The sequence below is a fragment of the Crocuta crocuta genome, unplaced genomic scaffold (assembly GCF_008692635.1).
Source record: "Crocuta crocuta isolate KB4526 unplaced genomic scaffold, BGI_CrCroc_1.0 scaffold15, whole genome shotgun sequence".
Taxonomy (NCBI): Eukaryota; Metazoa; Chordata; class Mammalia; order Carnivora; family Hyaenidae; genus Crocuta; species Crocuta crocuta.
Window position 1 is genome coordinate 2,123,507 of NW_027530508.1, and position 15,294 is coordinate 2,138,800.

General features: G+C 51.6%; 1 protein-coding gene across 3 annotated transcripts; it reads right to left on the minus strand.

Moving 5' to 3' along the window:
- Window positions 1-4,909: 4,909 nt before the first annotated feature.
- VPS16 (VPS16 core subunit of CORVET and HOPS complexes) lies at window positions 4,910-11,812 on the minus strand. Of its 3 annotated transcripts, XM_077766975.1 has the most exons (23): window positions 11,724-11,812; window positions 11,400-11,497; window positions 11,191-11,319; window positions 10,831-10,975; window positions 10,592-10,707; window positions 10,375-10,497; window positions 10,190-10,245; window positions 9,751-9,840; window positions 9,554-9,648; window positions 9,372-9,448; window positions 8,780-8,911; window positions 8,544-8,671; window positions 8,369-8,404; window positions 8,067-8,175; window positions 7,764-7,898; window positions 7,559-7,667; window positions 7,370-7,467; window positions 7,177-7,284; window positions 6,798-6,875; window positions 6,293-6,462; window positions 6,116-6,212; window positions 5,321-5,424; window positions 4,910-5,204 (listed from the first exon to the last, which is right to left on the minus strand). In XM_077766975.1, the coding sequence occupies exons 1-23, from the start codon at window positions 11,791-11,793 to the stop codon at window positions 5,060-5,062; spliced, it is 2,448 nt and encodes an 815-aa protein (XP_077623101.1). In that variant the 5' UTR covers window positions 11,794-11,812; the 3' UTR covers window positions 4,910-5,059. The 3 variants fall into 3 exon arrangements, with proteins under 3 accessions (XP_077623101.1, XP_077623102.1, XP_077623103.1); XM_077766976.1 differs by lacking the exon at window positions 10,375-10,497; XM_077766977.1 differs by lacking the exons at window positions 11,191-11,319; window positions 11,400-11,497; window positions 11,724-11,812 and adding an exon at window positions 11,055-11,082 and having other exon boundaries at window positions 4,911-5,204.
- Window positions 11,813-15,294: the final 3,482 nt, after the last annotated feature.

Below are 15,294 nucleotides of genomic sequence, written 5' to 3' on the forward strand. Positions count from 1 at the left end.
CGGTGGGCCTCCTTCAGGCCGTCCCTTCCCAGCCAGGGAAGTTCCTTCTCTATGGAGAGTCGTGTCTCTTGCTCCCTCTCAGCAGGGCCTGCCCAGAGGGGTCACCAAGCTGCCAAACCCTCGGCGCCTCTGCCGCAATGGACGCTCTAACCACATGCCCACTCTCTGTTAGATCCCAGGGGCAGCCAATGGGGGCAAGTTCTTCCACACATTTCCCAGAAAGCGCCAAGTCGATCTGTCTGCACAGGGGAAAAGGAAAAGGAAAAGGGAAAAGCCTGAACTCAAAGCATTTGGAAGCCCTGAGAAACAACTGGATGTGCAGGAGGTACGTGGATGGCTAGGGTAGCAGCAGCTCTTAAAGACGGGACCTCACCTGCTTAGTTTTGCCGTATCTACTTCTGACCTACCCTATTCTCTCTTCCTATGCTTCTTTCGGCTTTGTTTCTTTATAGTTTTACTTTATTACCATAAAAAGGTTTGACATGCTGCTTACACTTTCTAACATGTTAAAATAACTATTAAAAGTGTTGGGGCACCTGGCTGGCTCAGTCGGTAGAGCATATGGCACTTGATCTTGGGGTGAGGAGGTCGAGCCCCACTTTGGGGGTAGAGTTTACTTAAGAAATAATAATAATAAAGTAAAAATTTTTAAGTGTTTATCCTCAAGATCATCTGAAGGACACCCCTCTACACACACACACACACACACACACACCGGGGTCACACTTGGGAAAATGCTCCTGGTTGGGTGTGGGGTCACAGAGCCCTGGGGTTCAAGCCCTGGCACTGGCTGAGTGACCTGAGTCTCCCTCTGCAACTCTCCCTGGAACGTCCCAGGCCTGGACTGAGAATTATAAGCACACACAGCGTGGCACATGGCCCATTCTCGGGAGATGCAGTTTCTCCTCTCCATGAGACAGCGGCCCTGTGATTCAGAGCATTTGTGGTGGGCAGGTAGGGGTAAGAGACCCTCAGACCAAGGAGAGGCAGGGTCTTGGGTACCCCATCCTGGAGACCCTGGGAAGGAGAGGTCAGCTCGGTAACCACACACACCCTGTTTCCAGCGGGAGAGGACAGAGTCCCAACCTCATCTGCCCACCTGGGGAGAGCTGCCCAGCTTCCCCAGCTTCCCCATCCCATCTGAGGCCCAGGGTTGCCACACTTTTGCCTCATCACCACAGGGCAAAGGGAGGTCTTCCAAGAACAGAGAGTAAGAGAGGAGGCCTGAGAGAGAGAAGGGGGCAGGCTTCCTGTACTCAGGCCCACCCACACGGGAGACCGAAGCCCTGCTCCCTCCTGCTCTTGGCCATGCCCGGGGCCTACACCTGCACGTCTAGGGCTTACACCTACAGGCAGGCACTCATCAGCCACCCCACAGGTGGCCCCCACGAGTCACAGGGCTCATGAGAAAAGGACTGGACTGAAGAAGAGCGGGAGGATGGGGGTAAAGCACTCCTGTTTCATTAGGTAAATCACCTCCCCTCTCCGGGCCTCCTTTCTCCGTCTAGTAAATGGAACAATGAATCATTCACTCAACAAATACTGAGTGCAAACCATGTGCTGGACACAGCAGGGAATAAAACAAGAGAAGGTCTCTGCTCTCAGGAACTTAGATTGTGGATGGGGAGACAGACAATAAATAAACAAGTGGAAAGGAAAATTTCCTAAATGCCATAATGAAAATAAAGCAAGGCAAAATGATAGAAGGTTGGAGTAAATGAGAGCCAAGTGCCTTTCCAGGCCACTGTTCTACTTCCAAGGGTCATTTGCTAGAGCTTTGTGCCTAAAAGAGATTTCAGCCCCCTTATCTTGAGAAGGCCTCTGACTGACCCTCACTCCAGGGCTCCCATTGCTTTCCTAAACCAGAAAAAAAGGTTTCCAAATTTTTTGCCCCCAGTCCCGAAAAACTTTGTTCTAGGCTCTATCCTAGTCCCATTCATTGACCAAGATGTGATCCCATTTATGACTGTAGACCCAGGGCAACTGTGCAAATCTTTCAGAGCAGAAGGCTTTTTACATTAATTCTAACTGAGCAATCTAAGAGTGGGGTTGGGGGGAATATCCTGTATTTATTTATTTATTTAATTTCTGAAAGGGAGAGACAGCGTGAGCAGGGGAGGGTCAGAGAGAGAGGGAGACACAGAATCCGAAACAGGCTCCAGGCTCTGAGCTAGCTGTCAGCACAGAGCCCGACACGGGGCTCGAACCCACAAACCGCGAGATCATGACCTGAGCCGAAGTCGGACGTTTAACCAACTGAGCCACCCAAGCACCCCAGGGAATATCCTGTTTTTAAATTATCACTATTAAGTGTATGCATTTGTCAAAACTCTGCAGATGTACACTGCATTAGTGTAAGATCTGAGCATTATATATATATTCTATCTTAAAAGAAAAAAGTACAAATAATGAACTCTAGTTAATGAAATTCTGAAGTAGAGAGAAGTGTACTAAGGACGACAACTTAGTTTGAAGTGCATCTTAAGATGGATAGATGGAGAAACATATGATAAAGTAAGTACAGTAAAATACTAACGGCAGAATCCAGCTGGTGGGCATATAGATGTTCAATGCAAATTCTTTCCACTTAACTATAGGTTTGAAAGTTCTCATGATAAAATATTGGGGAGGGGCATCAGTGTTTAACTTTACAAAAAAGTACACAAAGCTGCCTTTCATTTTCTGGCAGCTCTCTCCTTGTATGAAGATGTAATTACCTCATTCATGTTATTTCTTCCATATTTCTAAACTTCATATGTATAGTGCTTAAAGTCTGCACATCGCAGGAGTTCATATGGGGCATGTTACTTTGGGCGTGCAGGCTTTTTATTGTGTACATCCTCAATGCAGGGCTCAGGGCCCCCGTTGCAGAGAGGGCACATTGGGTTGCACAGCACCAACCCTTTTTCACTGAGAACAGCTAGGGGAGCTGGAGAAAACATTTTTAAAGGGCATCAAAGGACTGCCAGGGCAGTGAGGAATTGTGAGGCCAAGGTTGGGGAGGAAGAACCCCAAATGATGAGCCTAACATTGGGATCTCTTTCCCTCTCCCTGGACCTGTCTGCTGATTCTGATAGAAGGCTGATGGGCTGTGCCTGTGAGTCCCCAAAACAGCCACACTCCCAGTTCTACATTCTTCCAGAGTCTTGCCTCTCCCCTATCAAGACAGAGTCCATTTGCCCTTGAAACAGGGTGGGACTGTACCCCCTTCCCAACAGAATGTGGCAGGTGCTGACTGGATTGGCCCTGTGTGACTTCCACAGCTCGGTTCGGGAAGGCAGCAGAGCTCTGCCTGGCTCCCTTGGGATGCTGTCCTTGGAACCTAGCTGCCATGTTGTGAGCTCTCCTGAGTCACAGGTATTTTGGCCGACAGCCCCAATGAATAAGGTTCCAGTCAACCACCAGCTTCAACCCCCAGACTTGTGAGTTAGCAAGCCTTCAGATGATTTCAGCCCCCAGCTGTCAAGTCACCCCCAGCCTTTGAGTCTTCCAGCTCATGTCCCAAATAGTGTGAAGCAGAAACAAACCACAGTTCTATCCTGTCCAAATTCTTGCCCCACGTACTAAGTAGTGTGCATAATAAATGGCCGCTTTGCAATGTGATTTATATCCCCTTGGAAGATATTCAAACATATTTTTTTACAAATCAGGTGGAGGGAAAGAAAGAAATAGAAACACCTTACCAGGCTCTGAGTCACTCTTTTCAAGCATTCATTTCAAGTCATCTCTAAGGGTACTAAGGAGAGAAAGCCAGAAGCTCCAGCGAGGCCTGCCCTCCCTCTGCGCTTTGGTTTTCTTCTAGACCAAGGGCGCAACAAGAGGAAAAGGAAATGCCCTCAGTGTTGGGTGGGGGCAGAGGGCATGAAGCCGAGGCAACCAGAGTGCAAACTGGAGCCCAGAGATGGGAGTCTGGAGGGCCAAGAAGGGCTCCTGCTGATGGGATGAAGCCTCTATTTGGGGTAGGGGAGAGCCAGGGGTCTCCAGTTTGTGGTTCTTCCTTGGCAGAATTGAGATCTTCCATCCTTCTTTTCTTGTCAGCCCAGAGACCACTCAGGAGTTGTTCACCACGCGGAGGGCAGGTCTGTGAAGACTCCTCCTCTAACCCTCTAACACGCTCGCCACATGCTTATCCGTCCTCCAACCCTTTCTGTAGGCAAGCGGGGGCCTTGCCTCAGGGTCCTCTGCTCAGAAGGACCGATTTTAGTCATCCCTTCTCTGCCAACACAATGGCCAAGAAGCACGGAGACCCCCAAGAGCGCAATCTGGTTTCAGATCCCAGTTTTGCCACATCCTGTTACGAAACCTCCTCAGTCCTCAGTTTCTTCTTCTGTAAAATGGGGCGGTTACCTATCTCATAGGGAGGTCTTGTGAATAAATAGCAATGGTGAAATGTTTGGCATGGTTCTTATGTGTATGTATGTAACACTTATCAGCCTGGCTTTCGATGCGCTGTTGTTTGAGCTTTGCACAGCTCCCCGTAAGCTTCCTAAGGGCTGTGAGCTTGAGGGGGGCTTTCTTCTGTAGTGGTGGAGAGGGGCAGGTCTCTTATGTCGCTGAAGAGCACCCCCTTCAGCCCCAAAATAATCAAACACACGGGGTTATGCTGAGGTATCTGGATGGTTCTGCCTCCAGCATGCTTTCACTTAGGCTGGACTACATATGACAAGCACTCGAAAATGTCCCAACTTGGACCGCCTGGATGGCTCAGTCGGTTGAGTGTCTGACTTCGGCTCAGGTCATGATCTCATAGTTTGTGGGTTCGAGCCCCGCGTCAGGCTCTGTGCTGACAGCTTGGAGCCTGAAGCCTGCTTCAGATTCTGTGTCTCCCTCTCTGCCCCTCCCCCACTTGCACTCTATCTCTCTCATAGAAATGAATAAAAGTTAAAAAAAAATTTTTTAAAGAAAAAAAAAGAAAATGTCCCACCTTTATTTACAACCAGACCCCCGGCGACCACCCCACCCCACCCCAGCTCCTCGGCTTAGCCCTGAGAGAGAAGCAGGATGTGCAGTGACACTTCGGCCGAGCCTAGAGCTCAGGGAGGTGTGCAGGGTGAGCCCTTCACTTCTTCTGGGCTTGTGCCCTAGCCCGCTGAATTTTGTCAGCCGTGGCCCCGTCTGTGGCTCCAGTGCAGTGGGATAATACGAGGCTCAGCTCTGCTTCGTTCCTGTGCTCGATGGCCACGTCTGCAGCCTGAGCCACATCCCTGTGGTGGTGAGCAGGACAGGAGAGGGTGTCGGTCTGCCCAAGGGCACAAACCATGCCCCTCGTCAGCCCACTGCCTCAGCCACCCAGCACCCACAGGGCTCTCAGATGACACACCCAACGAGAAGCAAGGCCTTGACCTTCTGCTCCGGACCCACACGGGAGGCATACTTCTTGGCCTCATATTTGTTGTGTTGCTTCATGCAGATCTCGACAAAGGGCTAAAGAGAGGAAGTGGTGGAAGGAGAAGATAAGGCAGAGCCTTCCTATCCTCTCTCTTATGAGCAAAAGTTCAAAGGACAATTGTCCCCATGCATCTCATACATCCTCAGGTATATATAAGCCCATCCCTCCCCCTCCCTGATGGATGCAGCAGTTGTGATCTCAACATCCTCAGGGCAGAAACCACTAAACCACAGATCTGTTAGTGCCTCGAGAGACCAGTTTATGCCTATGCGGCCACTCCACCATCTGCTGCTACCCTCTCCCAACAGAAGTCTCTTGACTTCTCAGGGCCTGTGTTTTCTCTCATGGCTGCCCTCATCCCACCTACTGATCCACCTGCCATGGAAAACAAACCTTCTCGGTGTCCTCCAACTGCCTCCCAGACAGGCCCTCCCAGTGCCCCCCCCACCCCCCAAACAAGCCTTTCCCTCAGGCACATGGTGTGGGCTGTGGGCCTCCTTGGGGCAAGCAGCGCATTCCTTCTCCCATCAACATCTGCGGCCTAACTGGGCCCGCTCTCCCACAGACCTGGCCCACAAGTGTGCGGACACGGGAGGCACCTGCTGACTACATGGGACAGCTGAACAGAGGCATGCAGGGGCCAACTGCCGGCCTCGCTCTGGGCCTGGTCCTCTCCCCAGGACGACTCGCCCTGGCGGTGGGCCACAGGGAGGGCCCATGCCTCACCAGGTAGCCGATGGGTGATTTCTTGCTCTTTGAAAACTTCTCTAGCTCCTCCCAGTCTTCCAGATCTGCCAGGGCCGTCAGCTTCAGCCACCAGAGCCTGCGGGGAAGCTGAGCTTGGAGGTACTGCAGAAGGGCTGGCACTTCCAGGACCTCCTGCAGCCGGCTGCCCGAACCTACCTCTTGTCAGGAATGCGGAAGTCACGCGCCAGCTGCTCTGCGCGTTTGTTGTGGCCTCCGAGGATGAGAGTAGTGACCGTGTCATGCAGAGACAGGTCCAGGAACCGGCCCCCCAGCTCGTCTTCTAGGCGTCGCTGCAGCCGTAGGAGCCTCATTTGATCCTCTGTGGCCTGGGACAGAGATGAAGCAGGATGGGGATGACAGGGACGAGGAGGAAAGACCGGGAGGGAAGGAGAGGCGGTTCTTAGAAAAGAGGAAGTAGGGGCGCCTGGGTGGCTCAGTCAGTTAAGCATCCGACTCTTGATTTTGGCTCAGGTCACTATCTCATGGCTCATGAGTTCGAGCCTCGCATCAGCCTCTGCACTGGCAGTGCAAAGCTTGATTGAGATTCTCTGTTTCTTTCTCTGTCCCCCTCTACTCGCACATGCTCCCTCTCCCTCCCCCTCTCTCTGAAAAATAAATAAATAAACATAAAAACAAAAAGAGAGAAAAAAGTAAGCCAAACCTTGGCTGCAAACTCGTTCTTGGCTTTGTAGAAGGCGTCAGCTGCTGTCTGCAGAGCTGCAACTCGCCCCTCGATACGCTGCAGGAGCAAGAAGGGGAGCCTGAGCTCATAGCACAAAGGAAATCAGCCATCATCACTCGGGCCACACTTCTCTCCCCGGTCCCTGTGCCCAGGGTTGCCAGGGCCAGCCTCACTCTCTGGGTGCCCCACTCCGGTGTCCCCAGGTGGGGAGGCTAGCTCCTCTGGGACCAAACACCATCCTGGCCTCACGTCTTCCCAGACCCTCCCACAGCACTGAGGGCCAGATGGGATGCGTACCGGGAGGCCTAGATCCCTGGAGAAGTAACCTGACCAACAACCCGGCCCAGGGACCCCAGACCTCCTCTGCGGCATAGCTGGCTCGGATGTGGAAGCTGCCCAGCTCCTGGTGGTTGTCATCCTGGTTGTAAAGGTCCTTCAGCGTCTCTAGCTCCTGATGCTTACAGAACTAGGGCCACGGACAGGCAGGCGGTCAGCAAGGCCAACCCAGGGGCTCGAGAGGCTCCAGCCCCACCCCTGCCCAGGGCACACACCTGTCGGTACAAACTCAGGGCCATGGGCTGGTTCCGAAGAGTCATGAAAAAATCTCCTCGATTTAGCTCATTCTTCAGGTGCAGCAACACCGTGAACACTAAGGGACAATAAGGTGGTGCAGGGACTCCAGCCTGGCCCCTTGCTTAGCCCAAGGGCCCCAGCCTGGCCCTGCTCCAAACCCTGCTCACCCAGATCAGTGTCCCCACTCTCAATGGCCTTGCTCAGTGCCAGTTTGCTCCTCTTCATCTTTAGGAGAAGGGGTACCTGCTCCCCAGAGCGCGGCTCATACTCCAGCAGCTGTGGGGTGGGGAGAAAGGCACACAGAGAAGGACAGCTGGCCTGGGGCCTCTAATACCAGCATCAAAGCATCTTGACAGGGCCGGGAGCCCACACCTTGATGGCCAGCTCTGTGCGGCCACAGCCATAGGCCCGCGCAGCAATGTCAGAGTAAGAGACGCCAGGCGTGTCCCCCAGCTTCTGGTTAATGGCCCGAGCTACATCCTCATCGGACACATCCTTCTGTTGCACCTGCAGATAGAGGGGGTGGTCACACCTACCAAGATCTCAGCCTTCATCCCACGCTCCCACTTGCTCTCAATCAAGACCTACCCCTTCAGCTCTACACTTCACATTTCCTATACCTCATCAGGGCCTGGAATCCCCTAAATGCCCTTGAACCCCACTCTACATCCTTACCTTGTAGCAGGCCCAGTGGGCCAGGATCCTGCTGACGCCCTGCACTTCAGGAAGGCGCAGGTACTCACAAATCTGGATTGCCAGAGGGTAAAGCCTCCGCAACACAAGCCTGGCAGGCAAGGGGGTAAAGGGTACGAGGGTGAGGTGGGATAGAAAGAGAGGGCAGAGTGGCCCCAGCCTGTGATTCGGGCCTCCCAGATGGTAGAGAAATGGGTGAGGAGCAGTGATCACAAGAACCCAGGAGGGGCTGTGATGCCGGCCCACACACAGCCCTCCGCCCAGAACCCTGGGGTCTGCTGTACCTGTCCAGCAGCACCTGGATGGTGAGTTGCTTATACCTGTATATCACTTGGTTAAGGACTCAGATGGGAGATAAACCTTATTTGCCAAGGACTTTGAGGAAGCATCTTCAGCCCCCCCAAACCTGCCCCCGCCACCACCCTGCGGTAAACATCCTTGTAACTCGCTTGAGGATACTGGCTGTAAGTGAGGGGGATCCCAATGTGATAGTCTCGGATGGCATTGAGTACACGCAGGTCTTGACACATGCGCACGAAGCTGTCAGGTGGAAATCTGTCGAGGAAACACTTCCCAAAGGAGGCCGCCTGAGAAGAGCCAGAGGTCAAGAGAGGAGATCTTGCCCCCCACACCCCTCCTGCCAGCGCATCCCCTGCCCAGCACCCACGGCCCCCAGCCCCGCTGTCCAGGCCAACCCTGAGCAGGCTCTTCTGCATGTCTGGCCGGTGCTCATGTCCCGCAGCTTCAATGCACTGCTGCACGGCCTGGGTCAGCTGCCCCAGCTCCTGGATCTCCCGGAGGTACTCATCTGCCTTCTGGCTCTCCTTCTGGGGGGTGGGAGGAGGGTACAGGGATGGGGTGCCATGTCAGAGAACACCCCATGACTGGTCCCCCACCCCTTTGGACTGTGCTTCAAATGGGCTGGTTTGGAGAGGCCACAGAGGCCGAAGCCCAAAACCCCTCAGCCCACGGTCTACCTGAGGTGCCCGTCCATCCCCCCATATCAGCCCACAACTGCCGGTGAGGGGCCCGGATAGTAGCCCTGACTTGTGCCTGGGCTGGGGATAGTAAGGGCTCCCTGCCTCTCCCCATCGCCACATGGGGGACACCATGTCACTTCAGTGCACCTGAGCTGGCTCTCTCCAGCCCAGCATCCAGTCCGGACTCCTCTCTTGACAAGGCGGCACCTGGCTGAGTCCACCATGACCAGGTAGGGGCACAGGGCTGAGCCAATTAGGAAGGGAAAGAAGAAGATCCTGGGGCCCAGGAAGAAGCCCAGGGCTTTACCTCATACTCTTTCTGGGCCTCCAACAACAGTGCTCCAGGGGCCATCGAGGCAATTTTGAAGATCTCTTCGCTGGCCACTATGGGAGGGAGACAGTGAGGGTTAGTGGGGCAGGGAATCCTCGGCACTGCCTCAATGCCCTGATCCTGCCCTGGGTCACCTGGTGCCCTTGTGAGGGCCTCACCTGGAACCTCATGTAGGAACTCGTGGGTGCTACGAGAGAAGATGCGGACCCCATCCAGCTCAGGCACCAAATAGGAGTCTTCATCCAGCACAAACCTGAGCTTGGTCAAGGTTTCCAAGAGCATCCAGAAAGGGGGTGGGGCAGGTGAACCTCCCTCTTCCCCTTCCCCCTCCGGCCCCACAGCCCTCCAAGGATACTGGATGCTCTCGGGCGCATCACCCACCACCATTAGCCGCCTCTCCCAAGCCACCACAACGGCCCTCTCTTTGCTGCGAGGGCGGCTGCACCTGTGGGCAGCATCACACACGTGTCTGAGACACAGGACACCGGGCCCACAGCCACCTCTCCCATTCTCCCACATCACTGCTTACATCACTTTGCCTTGGGACAGCCCTGCACATATATGCTACCCCTTATCCCCTTCTCTGACATCTGCTGCCCTCTCCCCCTGTGCTGTCAGCTCCCAGGGGCATCTGGGGCCCACGGGGCGGGGGGGGGGGAGGGGTTCCCTCAGGTATGCCGTGGCAGAGAAAATAAGAGGCAAGCTCCACCTGGTTTGGCCAGGGGACAGGATGAATCAAGCAGTTCCAGGAAACAAGGCTGTGCCCACCCCCAGCATGACACCCCCATCCTCACCAGACCATCTGCTTCGGGGGTGCCCGGATGTTACAGTTGAACTCACACAGCTTCTCCTGAAAGGTTACAGGACACACCACGGCCTTGTCTCAGTAGTTACCAGTCTGGTTGAAAAGCCCCACCCCTACCCCTAGCAGATCACTCCTGGACAAGGCAGGGCGCTCCGTGTCATCCCGGGATCACACCTTGAGTGACGCTGTCCCCATCCAGATGTAGCCTGTGTCCGTGAAGAGCGCCAGGTGCCGGCAGGTGAAGGAGACAGCCATTTGCAGGAAGCTGCTCACTCCTGGCGCCAGGCCAGGGGGCGTCTGCGGCAGGCCGCAGAGGACACCAGGTGACTTCTCAGAGCTTCCCCACTGCCTCCCTTGCCCCTTTCATTTCCCTCGCACCCCGGGCCCTCACCACTGCGGAGCACGCTGACTGGTCCAGGAGGTAAAGATCAGGCCCCACAGCCAGGAGAATGTGTGCAACTCGGTCCTGGCAGAGTGTGGTCCAGCACGAAGGTGCGCTCTGCAGCCCTGTGACCGGAGAAGGGACAGCTTCAGGATGACCAGAGCGCACGACCTCTGCCTCTGTTGGCACAGAGTCTGGAGGCACATCTGTGGGCACTGAATGGCTGTCTCAGGGATGTCAGGGCTCACCTGGCACCTCTGGCATCCGGCGGAGTTTGAGATCACTGACGTTGGCGCTGAGAGTAAAGCGGTGGGCACCGGTGAGGATGGCCACCCCCGAACCAAACTCTGTGTGGAAGATCCGGGCATCTAGAACCCGGTTCTGGAGCACCTCCTGGGGAGAGGGGCCAAGAGTTGAGGGAGCCACAGAGTCCCAGACTCCCTCCCCTTCCCCAGCCCCCTGTGGCCCCTACATTGCCCATGCTGAAGTGTCTCCGGAAGTCGCCANCCCTCCTGGGGAAAGGGGCCAAGAGTTGAGGGAGCCACAGAGTCCCAGACTCCACAGAGTCCCAGACTCCCTCCCCTTCCCCAGCCCCCTGTGGCCCCTACATTGCCCATGCTGAAGTGTCTCCGGAAGTCGCCATGAAGCCCATACACCAGCACTGCGCCATCTTCCTGCACACACAGCAGCTCCTCCTCAGCTGACCAGCCTAGGGACACCACGGGCCCGCTCTTCCACTGCAGAGGACAGGGAGGTTCCTTAGGCTGCCCTTGGGCACAGACCCGGCCTAGCCCCAAGGCGGGTCAGGCGTGCTCACCAGCAGGCTGGCCAGAGGCAGGCCGGAAGCAGAATAGATCTCAAGCACTGGCCGTACGCTGGCAGCCTTCTCCTTCCGCCATGGGTTCCTCAACAGTGCTGCGGTTTAAGAAGAGGTTTTCTGTCCAGCTCCCCAGGCCCACCCCATACAAAGCAGGCTTCAGGAGAACCAAAATTCAAAGCATCTCAGCAGGGGGGTGCGACGTGGGGGGACTCAGAGTGGCACACATCAGCAAGAACCACCTGACAGCAAGGCCCCCAAGAATCATGGACCTTGAGTCCACCCTAAGATCCCAGAGCATGCAGTGGCAGAGGGGTGACATACCAATGGGGCCCCCGTAGGGCGCAGCAGCTACCAGGCAGTCCCTGAGCTCCTCCTTCAGGTCCCAGTCCATGCTGTACAGCTCATATTTCCTGCCCATGCAGAGCAAGCAGAGATTAGCCTCCTCGTGACCCCACGTCCAGATGGGAGCGAGCCCCAGAAGAACCCCTAAAACCTCCATTTGCCCTTCACAAGGCAGCTGAGGCCCCCCCCCCACAGGTGGGAGAGAGTGATGCCTAGAAACAGCTAGAGCCACTGACCACATGCACACGTAAGACCAGCAGGTGAGGGAGCAGGGGGTGGTGGCAGGGCAGGATGTGGTTCTTGGGGCATTTGTCTGAGGATGGCAGGAGCTCCTAGCACAAGAGGCTGGCTGTGCAACCGAAAACCAGGTAGGGCTAGGTAAACTAAGAGAGGACTAGGGTGGGGTGGCTGGCTTTGGGCCTGCATTAGCAGGAAATAAGACCCTCTAAGAGGGCCTCTCAGGGCAGGCAGACTTTCTTCTATGTCTGTTGTTTTTTTTTTTTTTAATGTTTATTTATTTTTTTGAGAGAGAGAGACACAATACAAGTGAGGGAGGGACAGGGAGAGAAGGAGACACAGAATCTGAAGCAGGCTTGCGACTCTGAGGTGTCAGCACAGAGCATGATGCGGGGCTCGAACCCACGAGCCGTGAGATCATGACCTGAGCCGAAGTGGCCCGCTTAACCGACTGAGCGACCCAGGTGCCCCTATGTCTGGTTCTTAACACCAAGTCAGGTTGTGGGCTTTACAGCCAGGGGTCCAGCTCAACACTTACTGATAACGAACTCAGTTTTAGAGTCACTGAGTTAGCATTGGCTGAGAGAAATCCAAGAGGAGCTCTCCGGTGAGTCCAGAGCTGGGGACAGAGCCCTGGGTAGACGTCAGTCTCTGAACGCTCAGTTTATGGGAGGCAACAAAAATCACAAGCCCACAGGAGATGGCTGCAATCTGAGATGTGAGGGTCACCAAGGGCACACTGTGTGAAGACAGTGTGGGACACCCGACACATGCTGTCATTTGATGGCTCAAGGTGGGGACAAGGGGACAAGGAAGGAATGAGCGCTATCCCAGGAAACCAAAAGAAGGCAGTATTTAAGGGGAGTGTTTCCTACAGTATCATTTCCAGTGTCATCCTGATAAGAATCAGAAAGATGCCTACCATTATTTTCTATCTGACATTCTTTTTGGGACTCTAGCCAAAATAACTTAAGAAATAAAAAAAGAGAAGTTTATATTTTGGAGAAGGAGTGAGTTTGCTCTATTCACAAATAATGTGATTGTCTACTTAGAAAATCCAAGGCAGGGCACGTGGGTGGCTCAGTTGGTTAAGCATCTGACTTTAGCACAGGTCATGATCTCACGGTTCGTGAGTTCGAGTCCCGCATCAGATGACTCGAGCCCCACTTCGGGTGAACACGTGCTCCACTTTGGGTAAAAACATGAGCCCAGCTTCGAGTGAACCATGCTTCTCTCTCTCTCTCTCTCCCCCCCCACCTCCCCCAGCCCTAGCCTGCCATCTCTCTCTGCCTCATGGGATTCTTTCTCAAAAAAGAAAAAAAGAAAGAAAAAGAGAAAAGAAAATCCAAAGCAGTCTATGGAATAATGAACAAAAGAGCTCAGTATGGCAATCAACAAAAACCTATATATTTTCTATACCAATAACTTTTCTATATCATGGCAAGAATCAATTAGAAATATAACTCTAAAAAATCCTAATCATGACAGCAATAAAATGACAATAGGCAAGAATAAACCTAATAAAAATTTTTACAAAATAAAATCATAGGGGGGAAAAAAAGAGAAGCAAACTAGGAAATAAGACTCTTAACTACAGAAGACAAACAGAGTCACTGGAGGGGAGGTGGGCAGGGGAATGGGTGAAATAGGTGATGGGCACTGAGGAGGGCACTTGCTGTGATGAGCACTGGGTGCTGTATGTAAGTGATCCATCACTGAATTCTCCATCTGAAACTAATATGACACTGTATGTTAACGAACTGGAATTTAAATAAAAACTTGAAAGCAAAAACTAAAGTTAAAAAAAAAGCAAAGGACATAGAAGACATGAAGAAACATTCCAGAATGATCTATGAATACACAAGAATTCCAATAAAAAATCACTTCCAATTTTGGGGGGGCTGGGAGAGCAAACTGATTCTAAAACTCATTTGCAGAAAAAAAGATCTTAAACAGAAGATGCTGGAAAATATTTTAAAATATTTTGAGAATAAAAGAACAGATATATATCAGATATCAAATACACTATATAAAACTAAAGTTGATTAGAACTGTTGTTTTGGCACAGGAATAAGCAAATAGATTGATGGAAGAGTAAAGAGTCCAGAAAAAGAACTGGGCATTGAGCATGTAATAGAGATGGCATTTCAAATTGTTGCAAATTGATACTTGAAATGAGACAATGGGCCATATGGAAAGAATTGCCATGAACACTATTTCATTACTTAATCTCTACAATGCAATATTTTCCAGATGGAATTCAAAATTTGAATGTTAAAAAAAAATAAAGCCATATCAGAACAAATCTTGGCTATTTTTACACTCTCAAAATAGAAACAATTTCTAAGCATGATACATAACCCAGAAGTCACAAAAAAAAAGAAAAACAAATGAGTCTAAATAACAAGGACTTCTGTAAACTTCTATATAAAAAGGGATAAAAACAATACATATGTTTTGTATTTGCTTCTATTTGGGGAAAAAAAAAGAAATTCTAAAAAGACTTCTAAGAGTCTAGTAACTGGTTACTGGTAGGTGAGGGGGTGGAATCTAGTTGAATAGGGGCAGGGATGGAAATGGGACTTTTGAGTTTTTAAATCACTTGAATGGTTATTTATTAAAATGATTAACATTAAAAAACTTTTATAGATTAAAAAAAATCCACCAAAGACAAACTACGAAGACAAATGATGAAAAGGGGGAAATGTCTGTGACACATGTGGAAAAGAGGTACTTTTCTTAAAAATACAAAAGGCTCTGAGTCATTTTCAAAAATGAACATAAAACCAAAAGAAAATAAAAATGGTCAAGAGCTATGATCATACCATTCTATGTGAAAATATTTAAAAACTAAACATAAAAACCTTGAGAAAATATGAGCTAATATTTTTATAATGTGAACTATGGCAAAGTCTTTCAGTGCAAGACACAAAACCTAGAAATTATCAAGGAAAAGAATGATAGATTTTATTACATAAAAATTAAGATTCTGTATATTAAAAATACATAAGAGTCAAGTGACCTTTGAGTCCTCCCCCAAACCCTTGAAAATCCCCCTTCAGTACCGTGCCAGTTAAATAAACTATGGGAGTCCCTATCCTGGGAAATATTATGTGGCCATCGATAAGCTGAGTCTGTGTACTGACATGAGTGATTTCTAGATGTCCTGTTAAATAACAGCAAAAGTAAGGTGCAGCTCAGTAGGAACCATAGTAACCTATTTATTTCATACAAAAACTGAGTGCATACTTCTGACAAGCATATTTACATACAATTACATGTAAGTGTGTAAATACATGGAAAAATGCTCAGA

Coding starts and splice junctions, on each gene's coding strand:
- VPS16 (XM_077766975.1), bottom strand. CDS start 11,793: ATGGACTGGGACCTGAAGGAGGAGCTCAGGGACTGCCTGGTAGCTGCT. Junction 10,498..10,591: donor AGTCAGCGTGCTCCGCAGTG/GTGAGGGCCCGG, acceptor GGCCTGCCGCAG/ACGCCCCCTGGCCTGGCGCC. Junction 7,899..8,066: donor CCCACTGGGCCTGCTACAAG/GTAAGGATGTAG, acceptor CTCTATCTGCAG/GTGCAACAGAAGGATGTGTC.